Here is a 22,606-nt window from a genome sequence, read left to right on the forward strand (position 1 = left end):
GACAGGGATCAAGACCATCCCCATGGAAAAGAAATGCAAAAAAGCAAAATGGCTGTCTGGGAAGGCCTTACAAATAGCTGTGAAAAGAAGAGAAGTGAAAAGCAAAGGAGAAAAAGAAAGATATAAGCATCTGAATGCAGAGTTCCAAAGAATAGCAAGGAGAGATTAGAAAGCCTTCTTCAGTGATCAATGCAAAGAAATAGAGGAAAACAACAGAATGGGAAAGACTAGAGATCTCTTTAAGAAAATTAGAGATACCAAGGGAACATTTCATGCAAAGATGGGTTTGATAAAGGACAGAAATGGTATGGACCTAACAGAAGCAGAAGATATCAAGAAGAGGTGGCAAGAATACACAGAAGAACTGTACAAAAAAGAGCTTCCTGACCCAGATAATCACGATGGTGTGATCACTGACCTAGAGCCAGACATCCTGGAATGTGAAGTCAAGTGGGCCTTAGAAAGCATCACTACGAACAAAGCTAGTGGAGGTGATGGAATTCCAGTTGAGCTATTTCAAATCCTGAAAGATGATGCTGTGAAAGTGCTGCACTCAATATGCCAGCAAATTTGGAAAACTCAGCAGTGGACACAGGACTGGAAAAGGTCAGTTTTCATTCCAATCCCAAAGAAAGGCAATGCCAAAGAATGCTCAAACTACCGCACAATTGCACTCATCTCACACGCTAGTAAAGTAATGCTTAAAATTCTCCAAGCCAGGCTTCAGCAATACATGAACTGTGAACTTCCAGATGTTCAAGCTGGTTTTAGAAAAGGCAGAGGAACCAGAGATGAAATTGCCAACATCCGCTGGCAGAGTTCCAGAAAAACATCTATTTCTGCTTTATTGACTATGCCAAAGCCTTTGACTGTGTGGATCACAAGAAACTGTGGAAAATTCTGAAAGAGATGGGAATACCAGACCACCTGACCTGCCTCTTGAGAAATTTGTATGCAGGTCAGGAAGCAAGAGTTAGAACTGGACATGGAACAACAGACTGGTTCCAAATAGGAAAAGGAGTACATCAAGGCTGTATATTGTCACCCTGCTTATTTAACTTACATGCAGAGTACATCATGAGAGACGCTGGGCTGGAAGAAGCACAAGCTCGAATCAAGATTGCTGGGAGAAATATCAATAACCTCAGATATGCAGATGACACCACCCTTATGGCAGAAAGTGAAGAGAAACTAAAAAGCCTCTTGACGAAAGTGAAAGTGGAGAGTGAAAAAGTTGACTTAAGGCTCAACATTCAGAAAACTAAGATCATGGCATCTGGTCCCATCACTTCATGGGAAATAGATGGGGAAACAGTGGAAACAGTGTCAGACTTTATTTTTTTTTTTTGGCTCCAGAATCACTGCAGATGGTGACTGCAGCCATGAAATTAAAAGACGCTTACTCCTTGGAAGAAAAGTTATGACCAACCTAGATAGCATATTGAAAAGCAGAGATGTTACTTTGCCAACAAAGGTCCGTCTAGTCAAGGCTATGGTTTTTCCTGTGGTCATGTATGGATGTGAGAGTTGGACTGTGAAGAAGGCTGAGTGCTGAAGAATTGACGCTTTTGAACTGTGGTGTTGGACAAGACTCTTGAGAGTCTCTTGGACTGCAAGGAGGTCCAACCAGTCCATGTTAAAGGAGATCAGTCCTGGGTGTTCATTGGAAGGAATGATGCTAAAGCTGAAACTCCAGTACTTTGGCCACCTCATGCGAAGAGTTGACTCATTGGAAAAGACCCTGATGTTGGGAGGGATTTGGGGCAGGAGAAGGGGACGACAGAGGATGAGATGGTTAGATGGCATCACCGACTCGATGGACATGAGTTTGAGTGAACCCCAGGAGTTGGTGATGGACGGGGAGGCCTGGTATGCTGTGATTCATGGGGTTGCAAAGAGTCAGACACGACTGAGCGACTGAACTGAACTGAACTGAAACTGTATGCCGGGAGGCGTAGCCAAATTTTTTTTAAAGTTTAGAAAAAAAAAAGTACATAAGCACAATATATGATCAAACCCAAGAAAATTAATAGTTCATAGTAATATTCATCTCTCTCTCTAGTTGTCCCCCAATTTCCTTTTATAACCATTTCATCACTTTTTTCAAACCATGAGCTATAATTGGTTCTTTTTTATTCTAGAAAAGCCTCCCTCACTCTTTTATTTTTAATTTTTATTTTTTTGGCTGCCTACAGTGGTTCAGACAGTAAAGAATCTGTTCAATCCCTGGGTGGGGAAGATCCTGTGGAAGAAGGAAATGGCAACCCATTCCAGTGTTATTGCCTAGAAGATTCCATGGACAGGGGAGCCTGGCAGGCTAAAGTCCATGGGGTCACAGAGTCGAACACGACTGAGTGACTAACACACACACAGTGGCCAGTAGGGATCTCATTTCCCCAACCAGGAATGAACTGGCACCCCACACAGTGAAAGCAAGGAGTCTTAACCACTAGACCACCAAGGATGTCCCCACACTCTCCTTCTTAAATTAAGTCATTGAATTTTGTCAGGACTCAGTCATCTTGTAGAACAGTCCTCTTTCTGGATCTGTCAGATTTTTTTCCCTTTATGATTAGATTCAGTTTAAGCATTTTTTGTTAGATGTGTGTACCGCTTTATTACACTTTATAAAGGACACATAGCTTAGATTTTCCTGCTGTTAGTAAAGCTAAATTTGATCACTTGGTAGGGGTGAAGCATCACTCCATTTCTACATTTCAGAACTCTAACTGTACATTTTCCTTTTGGTATTTGCTAACTGGACATGGAACAACAGACTGGTTCCAAATAGGAAAAGGAGTACATCAAGGCTGTATATTGTCACCCTGCTTATTTAACTTACATGCAGAGTACATCATGAGAAACACTGGGCTGGAAGAAACACAAGCTGGAATCAAGATTGCGGGGAGAAATCGCAATAACCTCAGATATGCAGATGACACCACCCTTATGGCAGAAAGTGAAGAGGAACTAAAAAGCCTCTTGATGAAAGTGAAAGTGGAGAGTGAAAAAGTTGGCTTAAAGCTCAACATTCAGAAAACAAAGATCATGGCATCTGGTCCCATCACTTCATGGGAAATAGATGGGGAAACAGTGGAAACAGCATCAGACTTTATTTTTTTTTTGGCTCCAGAATCACTGCAGATGGTGACTGCAGCCATGAAATTAAAAGACGCTTACTCCTTGGAAGGAAAGTTATGACCAACCTAGATAGCATATTGAAAAGCAGAGACATTATTTTGCCAACAAAGGTCCGTCTAGTCAAGGCTATGGTTTTTCCAATGGTCATGTATGGATGTGAGAGTTGGACTGTGAAGAAGGCTGAGCACTGAAGAATTGATGCTTTTGAACTGTGGTGTTGGAGAAGACTCTTGAGAGTCCCTTGGACTGCAGGGAGATCCAACCAGTCCATTCTAAAGGAGATCAGTCCTGGGTGTTCATTGGAAGGAATGATGCTAAAGCTGAAACTCCAGTACTTTGGCCACCTCATGCAAAGAGTTGACTCATTGGAAAAGACTCTGATGCTGGGAGGGATTGGGGGCAGGAGAAGGGGACGACAGAGGATGAGATGGCTGGATGGCATCACTGACTCAATGGACGTGAGTCTGAGTGAACTCTGGGAGTTGGTGATGGACAGGCAGGCCTGGCGGAGAGGGCAATGGCACCCCACTCCAGTACTCTTGCTTGGAAAATCCCATGGACGGAGAAGCCTGTTAGGCTGCAGTCCATGGGGTCACTAAGAGTCGGACACGACTGATCGACTTCATTTTCACTTTCATGCATTGGAGAAGGAAATGGCAACCCACTCCAGTGTTCTTGCCTGGAGAATCCCAGGGACGGGGGAGCCTGGTGGGCTGCCATCTATGGGGTCGCACAGAGTCAGACACGACTGAAGTGACTTAGCATAGCATAGCATAGGGAGGCCTGGCGTGCTGCGATTCATGGGGTCACAGAATTGGACACGACTGAGCGACTGAACTAAACTGAACTGAAGGAAGTAATCCAAAGGATGATACTCTGAAGCCATGTGAACTTTCTATTTCCAACAGTCACACAATGCTCCCCTGAATCTGATTACGTCAGCAGTTATAAACGATGATTTTCTATCATGGCTCCTACATTTATTAGCTGCCATTCTTACCACATCTTCATTTTTTCTGTTTGTTTCACTATGAAATTCAGGTTTTTTTAAATTATTAAGGATTTTAAAATTCATTATTACATACTCCATTACCATCATAATTCTAGTTTTTAAGCAGAAATGTATTTGCAGAAATTATAAACAATACAAAATATTGATATTTTTGAGAAAACTGAGTTGGGTAAATCAATAATTAAAAATTCTCCCATGGTTCCATGGACTTCTTTTGAAGAAGTAAATCACTGATAATTGACAGTCATAATGATGCTGTCAACACAAGTGAGCAATGCAGGAGGCATTTACTAAAGGATAAGGAGCACTTGTCATATTGATTTGGGCCATTAATAATCAATGTCCATTTATATCCTATGAGTATTCTGGACTTTTTTTTTAACCATTATAATTCTTGTTGATGCTCAAATGGTTCCAAGTTTGGCCAGGGGAAGCCACTATAACCACCTGTCTCTTTGATGTACCCTGTTAGCCCTCAAGTACTTCCTTGTTTTGATTAACCCAAGTTCACTTTATCAGCCCTTTTGGTTTCCCCAAATAGTTTTAATAACTCCTACAATCTAATCCTTCTTTTTTTCTTTTCCCCAAGCCTGATGCTTTCCCCAAATTTTTGCTTTCCTTTGCACTTGTTTCCATGAGGCAAAGAAACAGTGGAGGATACTTTTGTGAACAACTATTTTCAAAGGTAAATAGCAGAGTTCTCACACACACACACACACACACACACACACACACTCACACACACACAAAGTTAATAATACGGAAATAGTCCCGTAGCTGCAAGTGGCTGTGTTTTAAGAAGCATTCTATACACACTCGGCCCACAGCATCCTTACTTTTTGTTTGCATTTACATACTTTGCCAAGCCTCCTGGAAAATGTGAGACTATTTTTGGATGTGAAGTGATGACTGTCATTGAAAATTTCCCTTTCCTGTGGATGTACAGTGTATGTGAACCAGATCAAACCTCGGCCCAGGTCAAGTATGTCCACTCTCCAGGGCCCAGCCCTCTCAGCTCAGAGCTTAATGCAACTCTGGCAGCAGCTTGGAGCGGGTGTACCGTTTCAATCCAAAGAACTCCTTTACACTGCTTCAGGTTGCTCTGTTCATCAGCATTTCCTAAAGAGGTCTCCTGACCCCTGTTCTAGGTTAGGCCTTTAGGATGGACTCAATTGTGTCCCCTCCAAAATTCATAGGTTGAAGCTAAAACCTCCAACATGACTATTTGGAGACAAGGCGTTTACAGAGTAAATTAAGTTTAAATGAGGTCATAACTGTTGGGCCCCTAATGTGATAGAACTAGTTTTCTTTGATCTGAAGAATAGGCTTCAACAGAGAACCAAGAACTCTTCTGGAATCTGGTTCACAGATTCAAAATCAATTCTTTCCTCTTAGGGGACAAAAATGCAACCATGTAGTTTAAGGCTACCCAAAATGGAATCTTAGCCACTTCATGTTTTTAAAGGGTATGACCGTGAATTAGCCTATGTTATTCACTGCCCAGAATAAACTAGAAGTGTGTGCAGACCTCCGACCTGGCCTCTACACAGGCTTCTTTCTGATACTCTACCTAGTACAGAAATGTTGAAAAAACTACCTTCACAAGACCAACTTCTAACAAAAATTCAGAACTAAAACAGCTTTTTAATGGTCTTTCATATTGAATCTGGGTCTCCTGCATTGCATGCAGACTCTTTACCACCTGAGCCACCAGGGGAGCCTAATAGGTATTTAGTAAACAGTTTTAGGCATATTTTACAATAAACAAAAAGCTTCTGCTAAATGCCCTTGTGTGTATGAACATATCATGAAATCAAAACGCAAAAACTTCAAACATTTAAAACTTTATTGCTGGAATAGCAAACTTCATAAAGACACCTTTTGAAAGTACGTAGACAACGACAAGCAAAATAAACAGGAAACTTTGATAGAAGAAAAGCAAAGATTGTTACTATCATGCATGTACAGTCAAACTAATACCAGACCAAACAGGTACACTGAAGAGTATATGGGGTCATGGGTCATGCAATCCAAGGAGACTTATTCCAAACATTTGAGTTTCAGAGGGGTTCTTTTTTTGGGGGGGGTGGGGGGGGGTAGGGTAATTTCCTCCTAATACATAAAATAGAAATATTTAGATGAGAAGCAGACTGATGACTATAAGGTCAATTTTATTTTCTTCACCAAGCATAGAAATCTGGATTATTGGCCAGAAGAAGTTCAAGAAGCAGTGATCAAAAATCTAAACACAGAAGAGAGGAAACAAACTCTAGATTCAATCTGTGCTATCCTTATAACCAACTACCGCTACTTCATAGATACTAGATCCAGTGTATTACATTAGTTCAGATGAGCTAAGAAGATAGAAAGCCAGAACAGCCTCTGCTGTGTATTCCCACCCCCCTCCCCTTGGCTATGTTTTCTTAAGCCTAAAAACTTCTATCACTCTCCCGCAAGCACGAGGTTTGCTTTTACTATTACTGAATACAGTGAAAATCCATATAAACGAGCGCCGAGGTCTAGCCACCTTTCCTGCTGACCACTAGTGCCCGATCGAGCTGCTGCTAAAGGAGTAGCAGTAAGAGTAGGAGGAGTTCCCTGTGGCATCGAAGCTTCCTCTCCGGGACCCACTGCGCGAGCCGGAGCGGGACCCAGAGCGGGAGCCGGAGCGGGAGCCGGAGCGGGAGCCCGGGGCAGAGGACATGTTGTAGGGGCTAGGCAAGCCCTTGGAGGACACAGAGGCAGCCTCCAGCAGGCGCAGGCCGGTGACGTCTTCCACCATGGAGCGGTTGATGGCATCCTTGTAGGAAATTTTCAGCTTGGTTTTGGGGCAGGTCAGGATCTTGCCGTAGGTGCTGGTGTCTTGCAGCCTCTGAGCTGCCCGGCCGTCGATGTACCCCTTCCTGATGGCTTCCTCCGTGCTTATCCTCCCTTGTACTTCGGGGTCCACCAGGCCCCCCGTGAGGTACTGGAACTCCAGGAAGCGCTGGCCGGCCTCATAGGGAAGCCACTTTTCCTTCACCGCCTCTGCCGCCGACATCTTCTTCTTGCCCTTCACTCCTTCAAAGCCAATGAAGGCTTTCTGAGCGGGCTTCAGCCTGGTGGCCATATCCTGGTCAATCAGGCCCTGGGAGACTGCATCCTGGAGAGACAGCTTCTGGCCCGTGGTCGGGTGGATGATGCCGCCCGTGCAGGCCTGAGCCTCCAAAAGCCGCTGCCCGCTGATGCTGTCAACGATGCCCCGCTCTATCCCTTCCGAAATGGAGATCTTCTCCAGGTTTTCCGTGTCAAAGATGGCTGCGATGGGGCTGGACTCTTCCAGGGGCTCAGATAGGGAGCTGCTCCTGATGGTTAAATTCCTGATGCTGGAGATGGTGGAGATCTTACTGACGGTCTCCTGTCGGGAGCTGCCAAAGACATCATCGCTGAGGCCACCCCCGGTGCTGCTGCCACCGCCCACGATGCCGCCCACGCCACCACCCACGCCGTTCTTCAAGGAGATCATATCTGCGAACTGAGTGAGGCTGAGGCTGCCGGACCGGTACTGCTCGAAGAACTTCCTGTCGATGAGGCCCTTGTCGATAGTGTCTTGGATGTCGTACTGACTGCCCGTCTTCCTGTCCACCAGGACCACCCGAGTGGAGCCGTCCGAGCCAGTGATGGTTATTTCCTCCCACTCGCACTCCTGCTCACACAGTTCTTTGAAGGTGTCGTAGTCTATGAGGCCCTTCTTGTAGGCCTCCTGCACGGACATCTCCTTGTTGGTTTCCGGGTCCACGATGACCACTCTGCGCTTCCTGAGGGTGTTCTTCTGGGACGTCTGCACCTGTTTCTTCTTCTCTTTCAGGGGAAGGAGACACAGGCCAGTTTCTTCGTCTTTGATGCACCTTTCTTTCAGCTGCAGATATGTAAGGTTTTCTTCAGTGTTCGGGTCAAAGAAGCCTTTGGTATCATCACTCGGATCTGAGAGAATCTCACTGAGCTCCTCATTGAAGTAGCCCCTCTTGTAGGCGATGTCGACAGGCAGGCGATGGCTCTCCTTCGGGTCGATGATCCCGCCGGTTGCAATCTGCGCTTCCAGCAGGCGGATGCCATGGCCCTTTTCAATGAGCTCTTTGTTCATGGCTTGGAACAAGGAGATGATGTTTCCTGTCTCAGGGTCATTGTACCCGGTGACGGCTCGTTCCGCAGACAGGAGCTTCTCCTTGAACTCGATGCCCACCAGGCCCCGTTTGTAGGCTTCTTCCACTGGTAACCTCAAGTTGCTCACGGGATCCACGATGAAGCCAGTTGCTGCCTGTGCTTCCAGCAGCTCCAGGGCGGTGCCGGGGCGGACCAAGCCAATTTTCATGGCCTCGTAGATGCCAAGCTTCTGTTTCGTGGTCTCGTTGTAGATGCCTGCGATGCAGCTTGAACCCTGGAGGAAGTCCTTAATTCTCTCACCAACCTCGTCATAAGAAATCTGACCCGACTCCAGTTCATTGACAGTGGACGGTCTCAATATACCAGAGTCGACCAGCTCAGAGACGGTCACGGGCTGTCTGATTCCTTGGAAGGACATACTTCTTTTCTGTACTGACAGCAGGAGCAGCCCAGTGTGCGGTTCAATTCTGCACCTCTCCCTCAGCTGCATGTAACTGACCTTCTTTTTGGTGACTGGATCCACGAAGTTCTTCTGACTATCCCGGGGGTCGTTCAGGGAACGATACAGATCTCTGTCAATCAGCCCGCGGGCCAAGGCCACATCTTTCGGCAAAAAGACGCTGTTCACGGGGTCCACCACGCCCCCCGAAGCAATCTGGGCTTCCAGCAGACGCATTCCGGTCTCTCGATCAATCAGATTTTTCTTGATGGCCTCTGACACAGACACGGTCTTGCCGGAAAATGGGTCATCGAAGCCAGTGATGGCTTTCTCCGCCGTATATATCTGCTGGCGGTCATCGAAGTCGATGAGGTCCCGCGCGATGGCACTGTCCACCGTCAGCTTCTCGTTCCTGTGGGGGTCGATTATACCACCTGTGGCTGCCTGGGCTTCCAGGAGCATGACTGTGGATTCTGGGGTGATCAACTTCTTTCTCTTGGCCTCCACCAAGGAGTACTTTTCCTTCGGGGAAGCGGACGCCCCAGCGATGGCTCCCGCTCCCCGGAGGAAAGGTTGGATCTCAGAAGCAACTTCCTCCACGGACTTCTTCCCCTTCAGCAGCTTGTCCAGGGTCGCCTTGTCGATCAGCTGGCACTCGTACAGCTGCATGGCTGTCACCTTCTTCCTCAGCCCGTCGAACACCAGCTTGGAGGAGTCCACGGACCACTCGTACTCGGTCTGGGTCTCACGGTGGGACCCATAGGGGCGCTGCTTGAGCCTGTCGATCTCCCTCTGCAGCCGGCAGCGCTCCGTCTCCAGCTGGGACTGCGTCTCCCGGCTGGAGTCCTCCAGCTTCCGCCGGCACCTCTCCTCGATCCGCTTGATCTCCGCCTGCAGCCTTTCAATCTCGCTCCGAAGGCTGTTCTTCTCTCTCTCGCTCTTCTCTCGCTCTGACTCGATCTTCCTGATGGCCTCCTCCTTGCGGGAGTACTGCGTCTTCCACTGGTTCAGGTCATTCTGGATCTGCTGTTTCTCACACTCCAGGCGCTGCTTCAGCCTGCTTTCCGCTTCCAGAGTCGTCTTGGCGCGACTCAGCTCCTCCTCCAGCCTCTGCAGCCTGGCCTTGTCTTGTTCCAGGACTTTGATTTTCACCAGGAGGCTCTCCCTCTCCTGCACGACCTGAGTGCACTGATTCTTGGATTCCTGAATCCTATTAGATGCCTAAAATGCAAAAAGAAAGAAATGGAAAAAAAAAATAATGGTGTCATCATATCATAGGACCTCTTTTCCTGTTATTTGTACAACATATAGTTACTTATTTGCCCTTTCCCTCTTTCCTTAGTTGTACTGTTATTTTATCTTACAAGTTCGTGGGAAAAAGAAAATCTGTACATATACATTGCCACTTTGATAAATGGCTTCTATACTTACTATACTTTTCCATAGGAGATACGAGCAGTTGTATACCTGCTTTACTCTTAATAGTAATTATGGTTTGAACAAATATGCAAATTTTTTTCCAGGTTATCACACCGGCTGTACCTACATGCCACCTGTTACAGCTATATTGACGTGTTTAATAAAGCTATACAAATCTATGGACTCATCCACACCCCCACCCCCAGCCCCACACAAATATTGTTTACAGAAGTCAAACATGTTAGAAGTTAAAGAAGTGTTAAAATTAGGGGTTAAAAGAAAAGCCAAACAAAAAGAAACATATTAGGGCTAGGATGAAAAGAGCATAGACTAATGCATGCAGAAAAAATCATGAAAAGCAAGCAAGAAAGAGTGATTTAAAAACTGTGCAGAAAGCGTGCAATTTAACATGGCTGAAAAAGCCCTTTAACGTGGCTTTTATTTAGGAAGATTTTAACTACAAACGCAGGTCGCAGCTCACAAAGTAAGAGCCGCCGTCTTCTAGAAAACAGAGTGGAACATCAAGAGGAAGAGATATCAGGTCTTACACCCGGTGGAAGGTTCTAAAGGTGGAGCCAGCGTGGGTTACACAGAGAACGCCGGTGAGAGAAGAGAGGGGCCAACCGCACCACAATCACTCCACCGCGGGTCTGATGAGGACAGACAACAGCAAAGAGAAAACGTGAGAGGGCTGCAAGCCTCCAGCCCGGCGGAGAGGTCCGCGGAGGGGATTAGTGAAGCGGCAACAAGCGGCGATCAAATATTTGTGAATACCTCTAAGGCCTGCTTTTGGAATCTCTCAATTTCCTGTCTCAAGTTTTCCCTCTCTCTCTGTAAATCGTTAATCAGGCCCTGCAGCTCCAGCGTGCGGTTGTTGCTGATCTGCAGCTGGTTCCGGAGCTCCGCGATGGTGGCGTTCTTGTCGTGGTCGGCCTCGCTGCGGCCCCGCTGGAGGTCGTCGTACTCCAGCCGGAGCTGGCGGAGCTCCTCCTCCAGCATCAGGTGCTCCTTGGTGAGGCTCTCGGTCAGTGACTGCAGCCGCTCGATCTCGATCTTGCTCTCGTTCAGGCTGCGGCTCTTGTCCTCGATGGCCTTCTGGAAGTGCTCGTTGCGCGTCTGCGCCTGCCTGACGCTCTCCTGCTCCTGCAGCAGCTGACGCCGCAGGGCCTCAACCTCAGAGGCCAGCCTCCGCAGCTCGTCCTGGGTCCTCTGTTTCTCCCGCAGGTGGCCGTCCAGCGTGTCCCGCTGCTGCCGCAGCTCGTCCTCGCTCCGCTTCTTCACGATGGACGCCTGCTCCAGCTGCTGGGTCAGGCTGGTGACCTTGATCGCCTGCTCCTTCAGGGTCCTCCGCATGCCCTCCAGCTCCTCCTCCAGCTTCTTCCTCTTAGAGGAGTCCTCGGAGGCTGCCCTCTTCAGCCTGGCCAACTCCTCCTCTGCCTTCTGTTTCTGCAGCTGCAGCTCCTTCAGGGAGGTCTGGAAGCGGGCGATGTCCTGGTCCCGGACAGTCCTCTCCTGGGACACCCGCTCATAGTCCAGCCTCAGGCGCAGCAGCTCCTGTTCTTGCACCTTCAGCTTGCTGATGGTCTCCGTGGCGCTGCTGTGAGCTTTCTGCAGCTCGCCCTGCGCCCTCTGCAGCCTGGCGTTTTCATCCTCCAGGCACTTCCTCTGGCTGGCTTCCGTCTCGATCAGCTGCTTCAACCTGTCGATCTCCTTGTTTTTGTCCTGGATCGTCTTGGCGGCATCGTCCAGAGACTGCTTGTACCTGGCACTCTCTTCCGTCCGCATCTGCGTCACCTGCCTCAGCTCAACCTCCAGCTGCTGTTTCCGCTGCGACATCTCCAAGCCGGTGGCCTTCTGCTGCTGGACGTTCTCTTCGACCCTCCTGAGGGTCTCCGTGTTCTGGGCCAGAGTGTTCTTCAGCCTCTTGACTTCTTCCGAGAGGCTCCGGTTTTCCCTGGTGAGGGTGTCTATCTGGGCCCGGTAGCCGCTGGTGTCCTCTTCCTTTTGCAGGGTGAGCTGGTGGATGGTCGTCTTGGTGATGTTGATCTCCGTCTCGAACTGGTTCTTTAAGCTGATGATTTCCTCGTCATAATTGGCCCTGACCTTAGCCAGTTCGTTTTCATATTCCCAGCGGCGCTTGGCCTCCTCCTGGAACTCAGTTTTGAGTCTTTCGATCTCCTTGTTTTTGTCCTGGATGGTCTTGGCCGCCTCCTCCAGGGACTGCTTGTGCCTGGCGTTGTCCTCGGAGCGCTGCTGGATGACCTGCTTCAGCTCTATCTCCAGGTGCTGCTTCTTCTGCAGCATCTCGGAGCCACAGGCCTTCTGCTGCAGGGCGTCCTCCTCGGCCCGCCTCCGCTGCTCCGTGGTCTGCAGGATGCTGTCGTTGAGACGGACGATCTCCTCCTTCAGATCTCGGTTCTCCCTCGAGAGTCTATCGAGCTGGTTGCGGAGGTTTTTGGAATCATCCTCTTTCTGCATGGATATCTCTTTGATGGTAGTCTTGGTGATGTTAATCTCTGTTTCATACTTGTTCCTTAAATTACTCATCTCCTCATTATAGTGGTTTCTTACCTTTGCCAGCTCATTCTCATATTCTCTCTTCCGGGCACCCTCCTCTTGCAGCAGCACTCTCAACCTCTCTATCTCGAACTCCTTCTCCTTGATGGCCTTCTCAGACTCCATCTTCTGCCAGCCGAGGCTCTCCTTCTCGTTCTGCCGTGCTTTCTGCAGCTGGTCGTAGTCGCTCTTCTGCTGGTCAAACCTGTCCTCCACGGCCTTTCTCCTGCGCTTCTCATCCTCGATCTCGTACGTCAGCCGGGTGATCTTCTCGTTGAGTTCTTTGATCTGCCCGTAGCACTTGTCTAGGTTTTGCTTGGCCGACTTGCCGTCCAGCTCGGCCTGTCTCTTCAGCTCCTCCAGGCTCACGAGCTTAGCTTTGAACTGGGAACACTCCGCCTGGTATTTCTGCAGGTTCTGATCCAGGAATTTGTTCTTATTGCAGTTCTCCGAGTTGGCGTCTCGGGCCAGCCTGAGCTCCTCTTCCAGAACTTCGATCTTGGTATTTTTCAGCTGTGGAAGGGAAATCAGAGAGGGTGTTGAAAGAAACATACCCCGACATCGTAAGAAAGAAGCAGTACTTCCTCCCCAGCAGACCCATGTGCTTTCTTCACTTCTTGGTACACAACTACACACGCACACACAAACAAGCACATAAAGCGTGATACAAGGCAAAAGCTAGGAAGGCAAAACATCCCAGAAATCCCTACTCTCGTCATTCTTCCATCGGGAGCTTACATGATCTTAGTAAGGGACCTATCCTCTGAGTTTCGGCTTCCTTCAATATCTACAAATGAAGGAATTTCTTTCAAGACCAAAAGCTTATGATTTCCTAAATTACTGTCCTTAATTTCCAGGCATAAAGTAAGTTTCCATATAAACTCAGCACGAGCGTTAGAAATGAGAAGTAAATTCAACAATCACCTGACGTGAAAAATTCAAATCCAGCGAGTCCTGGGTGTTCGTCTTAATTTAACACAAAGAAATAAAGCTAATTCCTTGACCAAATGTTAAATGAAATTCCTGGGGGTCTTGGCAAAGTACAATAGCTATAATTTTGAAAATATGACCTCAGTCCACTTCTTGCAGTGAACTGGAGAACAGGACTGATACCTGATTTATGAACGAACTGTATTATACTATTTAGAGGAAATACAGTTTCACCAAGGAATATCCATGTTAAGATGAGGCAGTGGAAAAAAAAAATGGGCATGTACACACTGCTATTTTTAAAATGAATAACCAACAAGGACCTGCTGTACAGCACATGGAACTCTGCTCCGTGTTAGGCGGCATCCGGGAAGGGAGGAGGCCTTGGGGGAGAAAAGGTACGTGTATACGTATGGCTGAGTCCCTTCACCGCTCATGTGAAACTATCACAACACTGTTTGCTAATCGGCTGTACCCCAATGCAAAAGAAAAAGTTAAAAAAACCCAACAAGGCAGTAGTAATTAAGTTCCATTCTATTTTCTTTTCAATCGTCCGTGGAAATAAAGTGAGTAGATTACCTTCAGATCTTCCAAACTCTTCAGCATCTCACTTAAGAATCTGTAATAGTCTCCAGACCTTGTAAGAAGCTCTATGTACCGAGCATGCATATCTGCAGCCTTGGAGGAAAGATACATACGCAAGGACCGGTCAATGACATTGCTTTCAAAAGAAGTCCTATGCAAGCTGACCAATTCTGTTTCTAAAACAATCCAATAGTGAAATTATAACTTAGAGAGTGAATTTCCTTTTTTCATCTGTGCTAATTCCAAAATCCAATAAAACAATAAAGTGCAATAAAACGAAGGGCCTAAAACCATGCATTTTATCCTCATCCCTCTAGGGTATGCCCCCTAAACCCTCTGATATGGGGGATGCTCTCTGATATCTTTGAGAAGAAGTTGTCTTTAGAAATTGACTAGATATTTTCCACTTTTTAAATGTCTCTCTCAATAAACCCAGAGTTTAAGCCCAGTTTCTGCAGAGAGTCTAATGTATAAATAGACCCAGACTTCTCACTGATCATTTCCTAAAATGCATCTTATACTGATGATTTACACTAGAGAGAGGATAACCTATTAAACCGTTTTGAATGGAAACCCTCCCTATAGCAAGAGATGAATTCAGGGAGAGTGGGGAAGACAGGAAGGGGACAGGGAAGAAAGAAGATGCAGACAGAGGGGCAGGCTCTCAGAGAGAGGTAATAACTTATCTACCTCTTGCAGAATCACCCCAGAAGGAGACTGAATCACAGTTCTCTTGATAGGGATACTCAGCAGAGTTTCCAGTCCTGAGGTGTATGATGCCAGCTGCAGTTCATAATCCTGCAGAATAACGACGTTTCAGAAAAACATACGTAACTGACTTAAAAGGAGTCACTGGCAGCTACAATTCCAGTTTTAAATCACCACGCTGTACTTCCGATGTCCAACCCCAAAGGCCATAACGTGCTGCTAGTGTCCAAGCATCCTATGATAGTATTAAACCAGTGGCACATCTTTATAAGCTAAACAGAGATCTCTGCCCACACCACCAGTCTAAAGATGAAGACCAGCCCACTGCCGCAGATACTGCCAGTGTATAATGACTTCAGGCTAATGGATCATAAGTGTTTATGGTTTGTTCAGAAGAGAATACACAAAAGTCATAATTGCTGTCCTCAAGAAGTTTATCATCTTTAAAGAAAGATGATGTCTTACATCAGAAAATAATGTAGTCAATAATGTTCTTTTTTAATAAAAAAACACAGAACACTTCATGAATTTGCATGTCATCCTTGCACAGGGCTGGGCTGATCGTCTTTGTATGATTCCCGTTTTAATATACATGCTGCCAAAGCAAACACCATTCATAATATTCTTGATGAAACACAAACAGGCTTTCTGAAACCAACATACCTTAATTGAATTTGCACAAAGTTCAGCAATTTTTTGTACTTCTTCTGATTTGTCTCGTTTGCCACTTATCTCACTGTGCAAGTTCTACACAGAAAAGAAAATATTTACAAATGTTAAAGTGTACACATATTTTAAAATAAATGTTTTTTTCATTCTTTAACTACTGTTATTTGTCTCCCCCCTCCCCCCGCCAGTTTAAGACCTGTTCTGACCCCATAGTCTCACAGTTAAACCTCAGGAGATGAGTATGTTTTCTATTCAGAAAATAGAAGGAAGATCTTCAACTTCTTATGATCTAAGAGGTTACTATCTAGTCAGCATTCTTTTCTGGTCCCGTTAACTCAATTTGTAAAGATACTTTACTATAACATAACATTATTTCTACGTTCATCATTGCATTTCTTTGTAAATATCTCAACTGCTTTTCCTCTGGGCTTTATTTAAGCATTCCCCAAATGGACTAGTGGTGTTAAAGATTTATCATTTCATGAAAAGATACACACACCCCTACGTTCATAAGGGCACTATTTATAATAGCGAGGAAACGGAAACAGCCTAATATCCATCAGCAGACGAATGGATAAGGAAGATAAGGTACATATACACAAGGGAGTAGCTCGGCCGTAAAATAAACAAATGAAATAATGCCATTTGCAGCAACATGGACGGACCCAGAGATTTTCATACCAAGTGAAGTGAGTCAGGAAGAAAAGAGACGAACACCATATACTGTCACTTACATGCGCTACCAAGTGAAGTGCGTCAGGAAGAAAAGAGACAAACACCATATACTGTCACTTACATGCGCAATCTCAAATATGACACAGATGAACTTATCTACGAAATAAAATAGACTCATAGACAGTGCTGAGTGTGTGTGCTGGTGGGAGACAGAGGCTGGGAATCTGGGATTAGCAGATGCAGACTTCTATACATAGAATGGAAAAACAACATGCCCTACTGTATAACATAGGAAACTATATTCAATATCTCATAGTAAACCATAATGGGAAAGACTGTATATTTATGTATAACTGAATCACTTTGCTGTACAGCCGAAACTAATACAATAGTGTAAACCAACTATACTTCAATAAAATACATTTTTAAAAAACTTATCACTTTAAACCTCAACACTCCTATGAAAACCAGAGGAAGATACAGCTTATACCCAGTGAAATCTATGCAGTGACAAATCTGCTTATACCTTCTGCTCATTCAAAAATCTCATGACCGTGTTGGAATCTCCAAACTTCATGGATTCTAAGCTATCCTGGCGGCGTTTGGCATCATAGAGCCATTTGCAGAAAGTCTGATAGTTATCACGGTAATTTCTCAGTTGCTTGATTTGTTTCTCCAGGTCCCATAATCTGGTGAAAATAAGAGATAATAAAATTATCATAGCGTTGCTGCTGCTGCTGCTAAGTTGCTTCAGTCGTGTCCGACCCTGTGCGACCCCACAGATAGCGATGCTGCTGCTCTGCAGAAGTATTTAACACAGAGTTACCAGATGACCCAGAATGCCACTGGGCACACACTCAAGAAAACACACATCCACACAAAAGTTAGCATGTGAATGTGTGCAGCAGCACTACATGATAGCCAGAAACTGGGAACAACCCAAATATACATCCAATGATGGAAGAATAAACAAAATGTGCTTAGGCACTCAATGGAATATTATACAGTCAGGAAAAAGAGGTGGGGGTACTGACATGAGCTACCCAATGGGTGAACCTGGGAAATGTTATGCTAAATGAAAAAAAAAAATGAACAGTCACAAAGGACCACACATCATATCTTTCCATTTATATGAAACGCCCAGAACAGGCAAAGCTATAGAGATGCAAGTTCAGTGGTGGTTGTTTGGGGCTGGAAGGTCAGGAGGAAACGGGGCAAAGTGCCAGTGGGTACAAGGTTTTGTTTCTGGCCATGCCACGCAGACACGGGGTCTTAGTTCCTCGTGAGTGTGAGTGAAGAGTGAGTGAAAGTTGCTCAGTCGTGTTTGACTCTCTGCGACCCCATGGACTACAGAATCCATGGAATTCTCCACGTCAGAATACTGGAGTGGCTAGCCTTTTCCTTTTCCTTTTCCAGGAGATCTTCCCAACCCAGGGATTGAACCCACGTCTCCCACATTGCAGGCAGATTCTTTACCAGCTGAGCCACAAGGGAAGCCCTTACTTCCCTGACCAGGGATCAAACCTGTGTCCCCTGCAGTGGAAGTGCAGAGTCTTAACCGCTACACAACCAGGGAAGTCGTCAAGGTTTCTTTTTTAGGGTGATGAAAATGTTCCAAACTCGGAATGTGGTGATGGTTACACATTCTGAACTTCCTAAAAACAACTGAATTGTATACTTTCAGTTGTGAATTGAAAGTGAATTGCATGGCGTGTGAATTATATATCAGTAGAGATGTTTCTAGGAGCTGTTTTCAAATCCTCATTTGCAGTAAGGCATTTCTTTCGTATTAAATATAAGATTTAATTTTCACTAAATTTTGGAGAATGCTCCCTCAGAGTCACTACTCCTTCTAACAAACGGTCATAACAGGAGTTTAGGGGGCACAGCAGAGCGTGATCAACGGCTTCCCTTATTTCCCTGTGAGCCTGGAGGGTACCCGACATAAGTGAGTTCGAGCCTGGCTACTGGGCTGAGGTCTCTTCCACTCCCAGCAAAGCTGCCAGCGTGCGAAGAAGGCACCTAGGAAGCCGAACTGACACACGAACAAGACCACTGGCCTCTTGTTTTGGATTCTGGCCAAGCCACAGGGCATACAGGATTTCAGTTCCCCAACCAGGGATCGAACCTACACCCCCTGCGCTGGAAGCACAGAGCCTTAAACTCTGGACCACCAGGGCAGTCTCCAGAACCACTGTTTTCTTTAGTGACGACTTCAAGTGCCATTATATTGGGAACAACCAAACGGGCAGAAAGTGTGGGAGGAGTCTGGCACACCTGTAGTCTATCTGCTTATCGATTCTCTGCCAGCGATCTGTCAGCTGGGTGACCTTTTCGCTGAACTTGCCCAGGTCCAGGTCATACAGTGGATACTGCTGTGAAGTCTGGGAGTGGATCTGCTGGGCCTTCTGCAGTTCAGTCTTCATGGTGGCCAACAAGGACTTCTTCAAGTTCAAGTCATTTTTAATTTTCTGTCACAGCAAAAAAAAAAAAGTACAAATTAACCTCATTCCCACTTGATGCTACACTGCAAGGAAAATATCTTTAAAGACTGCATTTCCTAATATTTGTGCTAATGACCTAGTTCTTGTGCTAACTCAAGAAAAAAAAAAAGAATTTGAAAAAAAATTGATGTGTAAATCAGTTTAAGGAATGCTATATATCACACTCCACTCCATTCCTGGAAAATTATAAAATCTGTTAATATATTTGGGCTTCCCAGGTGGCACAGCGTTAAAGAATCTGCCAGCCAATGCAGGAGATGCAAGAGATACACGTTTGATCCTGGGTTGGGAAGATCCCCTGAAGAAGGAAATGGCAACCCACTCCAATATCCTTGCCTGGGAAATCCCGTGGACAGAGGAGCCTGGTGGGCTACAATCCACGGGATCACAGAGTCGGACACTGTGATTAATATACTTAATATCATATCTCAGGCTCTGAAAAGTGCTACCGTACTAGGCTCAGCTTCTAAGTCATGCTCCACTCTTTATGACCCCAGGGACTGTAGCTCGCCAGGCTCCTCTGTCCATGAAACTTCCCAGCAAGAATTCTGGAGTGGGTTGCCATTTCCTTCTCCAGGGATCTTCTCGACCCAGGGATCAAACCTGAGTCTCCTGTGGCTCTTGCACTTCGGGCAGATTCTTTACCGCTGAGGCATTGGGGAAGCCCATCCCAATACTACAGTACCAGCTTAATTAGACTTAACTAGGCTAATCTCCCTACAAATGACCTTCTCAGGTAGGTCCTGCCAACGTGCTCTGGACAACAGCGTTCTGGGGATAACAGCTGATGTCAACCACGTGTGGCCAACAAAATCCAGTAATCCTCAAAAGTCATGAAGACATAGCGAAGCTTTATCACTGGGGACTGAGTATTCCTGCATTTTTTCCAAAATAAACTGGGCCGCTGTTAAAACTCCTCTTATTACCTTGAGTCCACAGCGGTAAGCCTCCACTTTATCCAGATCCAGGCACACGGTCTCCTCTTCCGTAAGTCTGGCCTCATAAACCTTCAACATGTCTTCTGTCTGGAGAATGGCCTGCAGGAGGGCTCTCACAGCACACAAGCTGTCAGGAGCCAAAGAGGCAGATAAAATTGCCGATGACACAATTAGACTTTGGCTCTTGCCACTCTTCATAAAAGGGAACGATGTTAAAGCAGAGAAAAATTGATTTTGCTTATTTTAGAAGCAGCACAGCGATGCATTGCTTTTCCCCCCACTTTCATGATTCAGAACACCACTTTGCATTAATGGAAGAATTCTAAGCTCTGGCCTGAAGAGGCTGCCTTGGTTAGAAGAGACACCGGAGTTCAGAACAGTGGGACTGGCGCCCTAGGCTGGAGGATCCTCTCCCAGAAGCACAGAAAATGTGAGTCCCTCATGAAAAGACAAACCACAGGCAACGGCTCCAGCAACCAGCACATAAAGCAAATGCAGTCTCACAAAATGAAGCTTGAGAAAAGCCGAGTATCTGAGGTCAGTGTCAGTCGTGTTTACCTATTTAAGTAGCCGTCCGTCACGCCGTTGATATTTTCCAGTTTCTGAAACAATCCAAATACCTCATTCTGCAAATAGCAATATTTTTCCGAACCTCTGAAGTTGGCTAGCATGTCCTTCAGCTGGTTGAGAACTTGAGCAATGGCTTGAGCATCATTCTGTACGCTCTGTCCAGAAAGAAGGAAAGTGCCTTTGATTTAGCTGTATGCCTATCACCATCATTCTTGCCCTCAAAAAGCCCACAAAATGTGAATGATTCAAGAGAGAGTTGACCCTTCCTGTCCTTCATCAGGGAGGCCTTACCAGCCTCTGTTGGGTCAATCAACCCTCTTCCTTAGAAAGTACACCTCAGACATTCTAATGCTGTGCCCAGGCCTGGCTGAGCAGAAGGAACGACTGAGGCTGACGCCGAAGCACCTGGGCTGCAGTCCCAGCTCCATGGCTCTTACACCCACTCCCCCAACCAAATCTCTCCACGTCCATTTCCTGTTTGCAAAGAATATCATTCTACCTGTCTAACCCACATCATACGCTGTCTCGGGCAGAAGCCAAATTCATGCTTGTGAAAACTTAGGAAATCTACAAAGTACTATATTGCAGAAAAGGAGGAACACACAGCCTGATTCAGCAACGCATCATCTAACAGCAAAGACAGTTTAATCCCCAACCTGGTATTGTTCAACAAATGTGGAAGCATGGGAAAGGAAAAGGAAGTCGGGCCAGAAGCCTTTTATTGAAAACGAAGGTTTTCAAGCCTAAAAATGTTTAAACCAGGAGGTTTTTTCCATTAGTTCTCAGTTAAATATAAATATACCTGGAATCAAGCAAAATAGTAACGAGCGCCTACCTTGAGCTCGTTTATTTTCACTGTGATGTGGTGGGAAGACCCCTGATCTGCCAGAAGGATGTTCTTCAGGGCCATCCTGCTCTCACAGAGCTCCATCTGCCGGCGTATCTTCTGGAGCTCTATCAACATCCACGCTTCTTGCTTGTCATTTTCTCTGTTGGTTTCAATTACTTTATTGTGGTTGACGTCTTGGCAGGTCCCAAGGTGAGTGATTTCAGTCGTGGTTACTGTAAAAATGTTAGGACCACAAAAATCAGAGAATTCCCGGCAAGAAGGCTGCGAGGCCTCAAGAAAACAGCTAGGCTGCATGAGAGTGTTGCTACTCCCTTGGATTGGGTTCTGAAAACTTAGCATCTTTTTCTTTCTTTTTGAACTTTTTATTGTGTATTGGGGTACAGTCGATTAACAATGTTGTGATAATTAATAGCTTCAGGTGAACAGCAAAGGAACTTAGCCATACATATACATGTATCCATTCTCCTCCAACCGAAATGACTTTTGAAATGTGATCTTTCAAAGAAGTGATTCCAAAACTAAGGCAAACTATGTCCTTTCTTTCGAAAACTGCACGTATGGTGGCTGCAAAGAGAGAGGGCTCCAAACCAACCTGTCTGGTGCTGGGGGTGGCCGGGCAGCTGTATGACCAGGGTCTGGTAGTGCTTCTGGGCATCTGTGAACTGGGTCTGCATCTTCCGCTTGTCGTCGTCTCCGAACATCTCCGAGCCCTGGCTATTCCTGATGAACTCTTGGTAATGTAGCTCGAGGTCAGAGATGGTCTTCATGTAGTCTTCCTGCCGCATGGTTTTCAGCTGGAAATAAACCCGGCAGAGGTGTTTCTGGAGGCCCCACACAGTGGCCAAGGGGAGTCTGCTGGGAAACGCAGCATGCTGGGGGCGGTGGGGGGTGGAGGGTAGTGGCCTGAGGCCTCGCCCCTCAAGGACCCATTAAGACAGAAGAGGTCTTTGAGGATTTAGACCTTGCTCCTGAGAACCACAGCAGCGAGTTGTCAATTTTTTTCTTCCTATGAGATTTTCTTCTTCAAAGGAAACAGGACTCAGAAACCCCAAGAGTCAAGTGGATCACAGCAAAGCTGCTCTAAGAAGAGTGAAGGGGAGCCCCCAGACTTACCCTCCCTGCCGTCCACCCTGTCCTCTTGGAGGACCTCTCCCCCTGAGGTTCTTGGACCACAATCTGAAAACTACCGGTCTAGGGTAGCTAGTGCTTTGGATTCCAAGAATCCTACCCTACCATTTACTTCTGTGCTATCCAGTCAATAATTATGACGTCATTATCCATTATGTCTATTAAGGAGAAGGGGATCCAGAGGATCACAGGACCACATGCCTTTGCCACAGGGACGTCTGGCTTGTTGGGTAACTTTAATTAGTCCTCTGGTAAGCAGCCCGGTGCCATTCCTCCCATCTGTGCTGGATGAACTAGAACCTCTAAGGAAGGCTCAGCCGACTCTTTTGCTGACCCCAA

General features: G+C 46.2%; 1 protein-coding gene and 1 non-coding gene across 3 annotated transcripts in view; both read right to left on the bottom strand.

The window, feature by feature from the left end:
• Positions 1 to 5,981: 5,981 nt before the first annotated feature.
• DSP (desmoplakin) overlaps positions 5,982 to 22,606 on the bottom strand; it is a 44,059-nt gene continuing 27,434 nt past the window's right edge. Inside the window, exons 14-24 of one of the 2 annotated variants that reach the window (XM_005223866.5) lie at positions 21,732 to 21,933; positions 21,125 to 21,351; positions 20,278 to 20,444; positions 19,708 to 19,846; positions 18,555 to 18,748; positions 16,804 to 16,966; positions 15,597 to 15,680; positions 14,916 to 15,023; positions 14,220 to 14,318; positions 12,726 to 13,223; positions 5,982 to 9,956 (exon numbers count right to left, since the gene is read on the bottom strand). In XM_005223866.5, the coding sequence (XP_005223923.2) occupies positions 6,696 to 9,956; positions 12,726 to 13,223; positions 14,220 to 14,318; positions 14,916 to 15,023; positions 15,597 to 15,680; positions 16,804 to 16,966; positions 18,555 to 18,748; positions 19,708 to 19,846; positions 20,278 to 20,444; positions 21,125 to 21,351; positions 21,732 to 21,933 (5,142 nt within the window). In that variant the 3' untranslated portion in view covers positions 5,982 to 6,695. 2 annotated transcript variants of the gene reach the window in all.
• Positions 15,439 to 15,540, bottom strand: LOC112443890 (U6 spliceosomal RNA). The gene has a single exon (XR_003032298.1). It is a non-coding gene; the product is annotated as a U6 spliceosomal RNA (small nuclear RNA).

Source organism: Bos taurus, chromosome 23 (assembly GCF_002263795.3).
Source record: "Bos taurus isolate L1 Dominette 01449 registration number 42190680 breed Hereford chromosome 23, ARS-UCD2.0, whole genome shotgun sequence".
In the NCBI taxonomy this organism is placed as follows: domain Eukaryota; kingdom Metazoa; phylum Chordata; class Mammalia; order Artiodactyla; family Bovidae; genus Bos; species Bos taurus.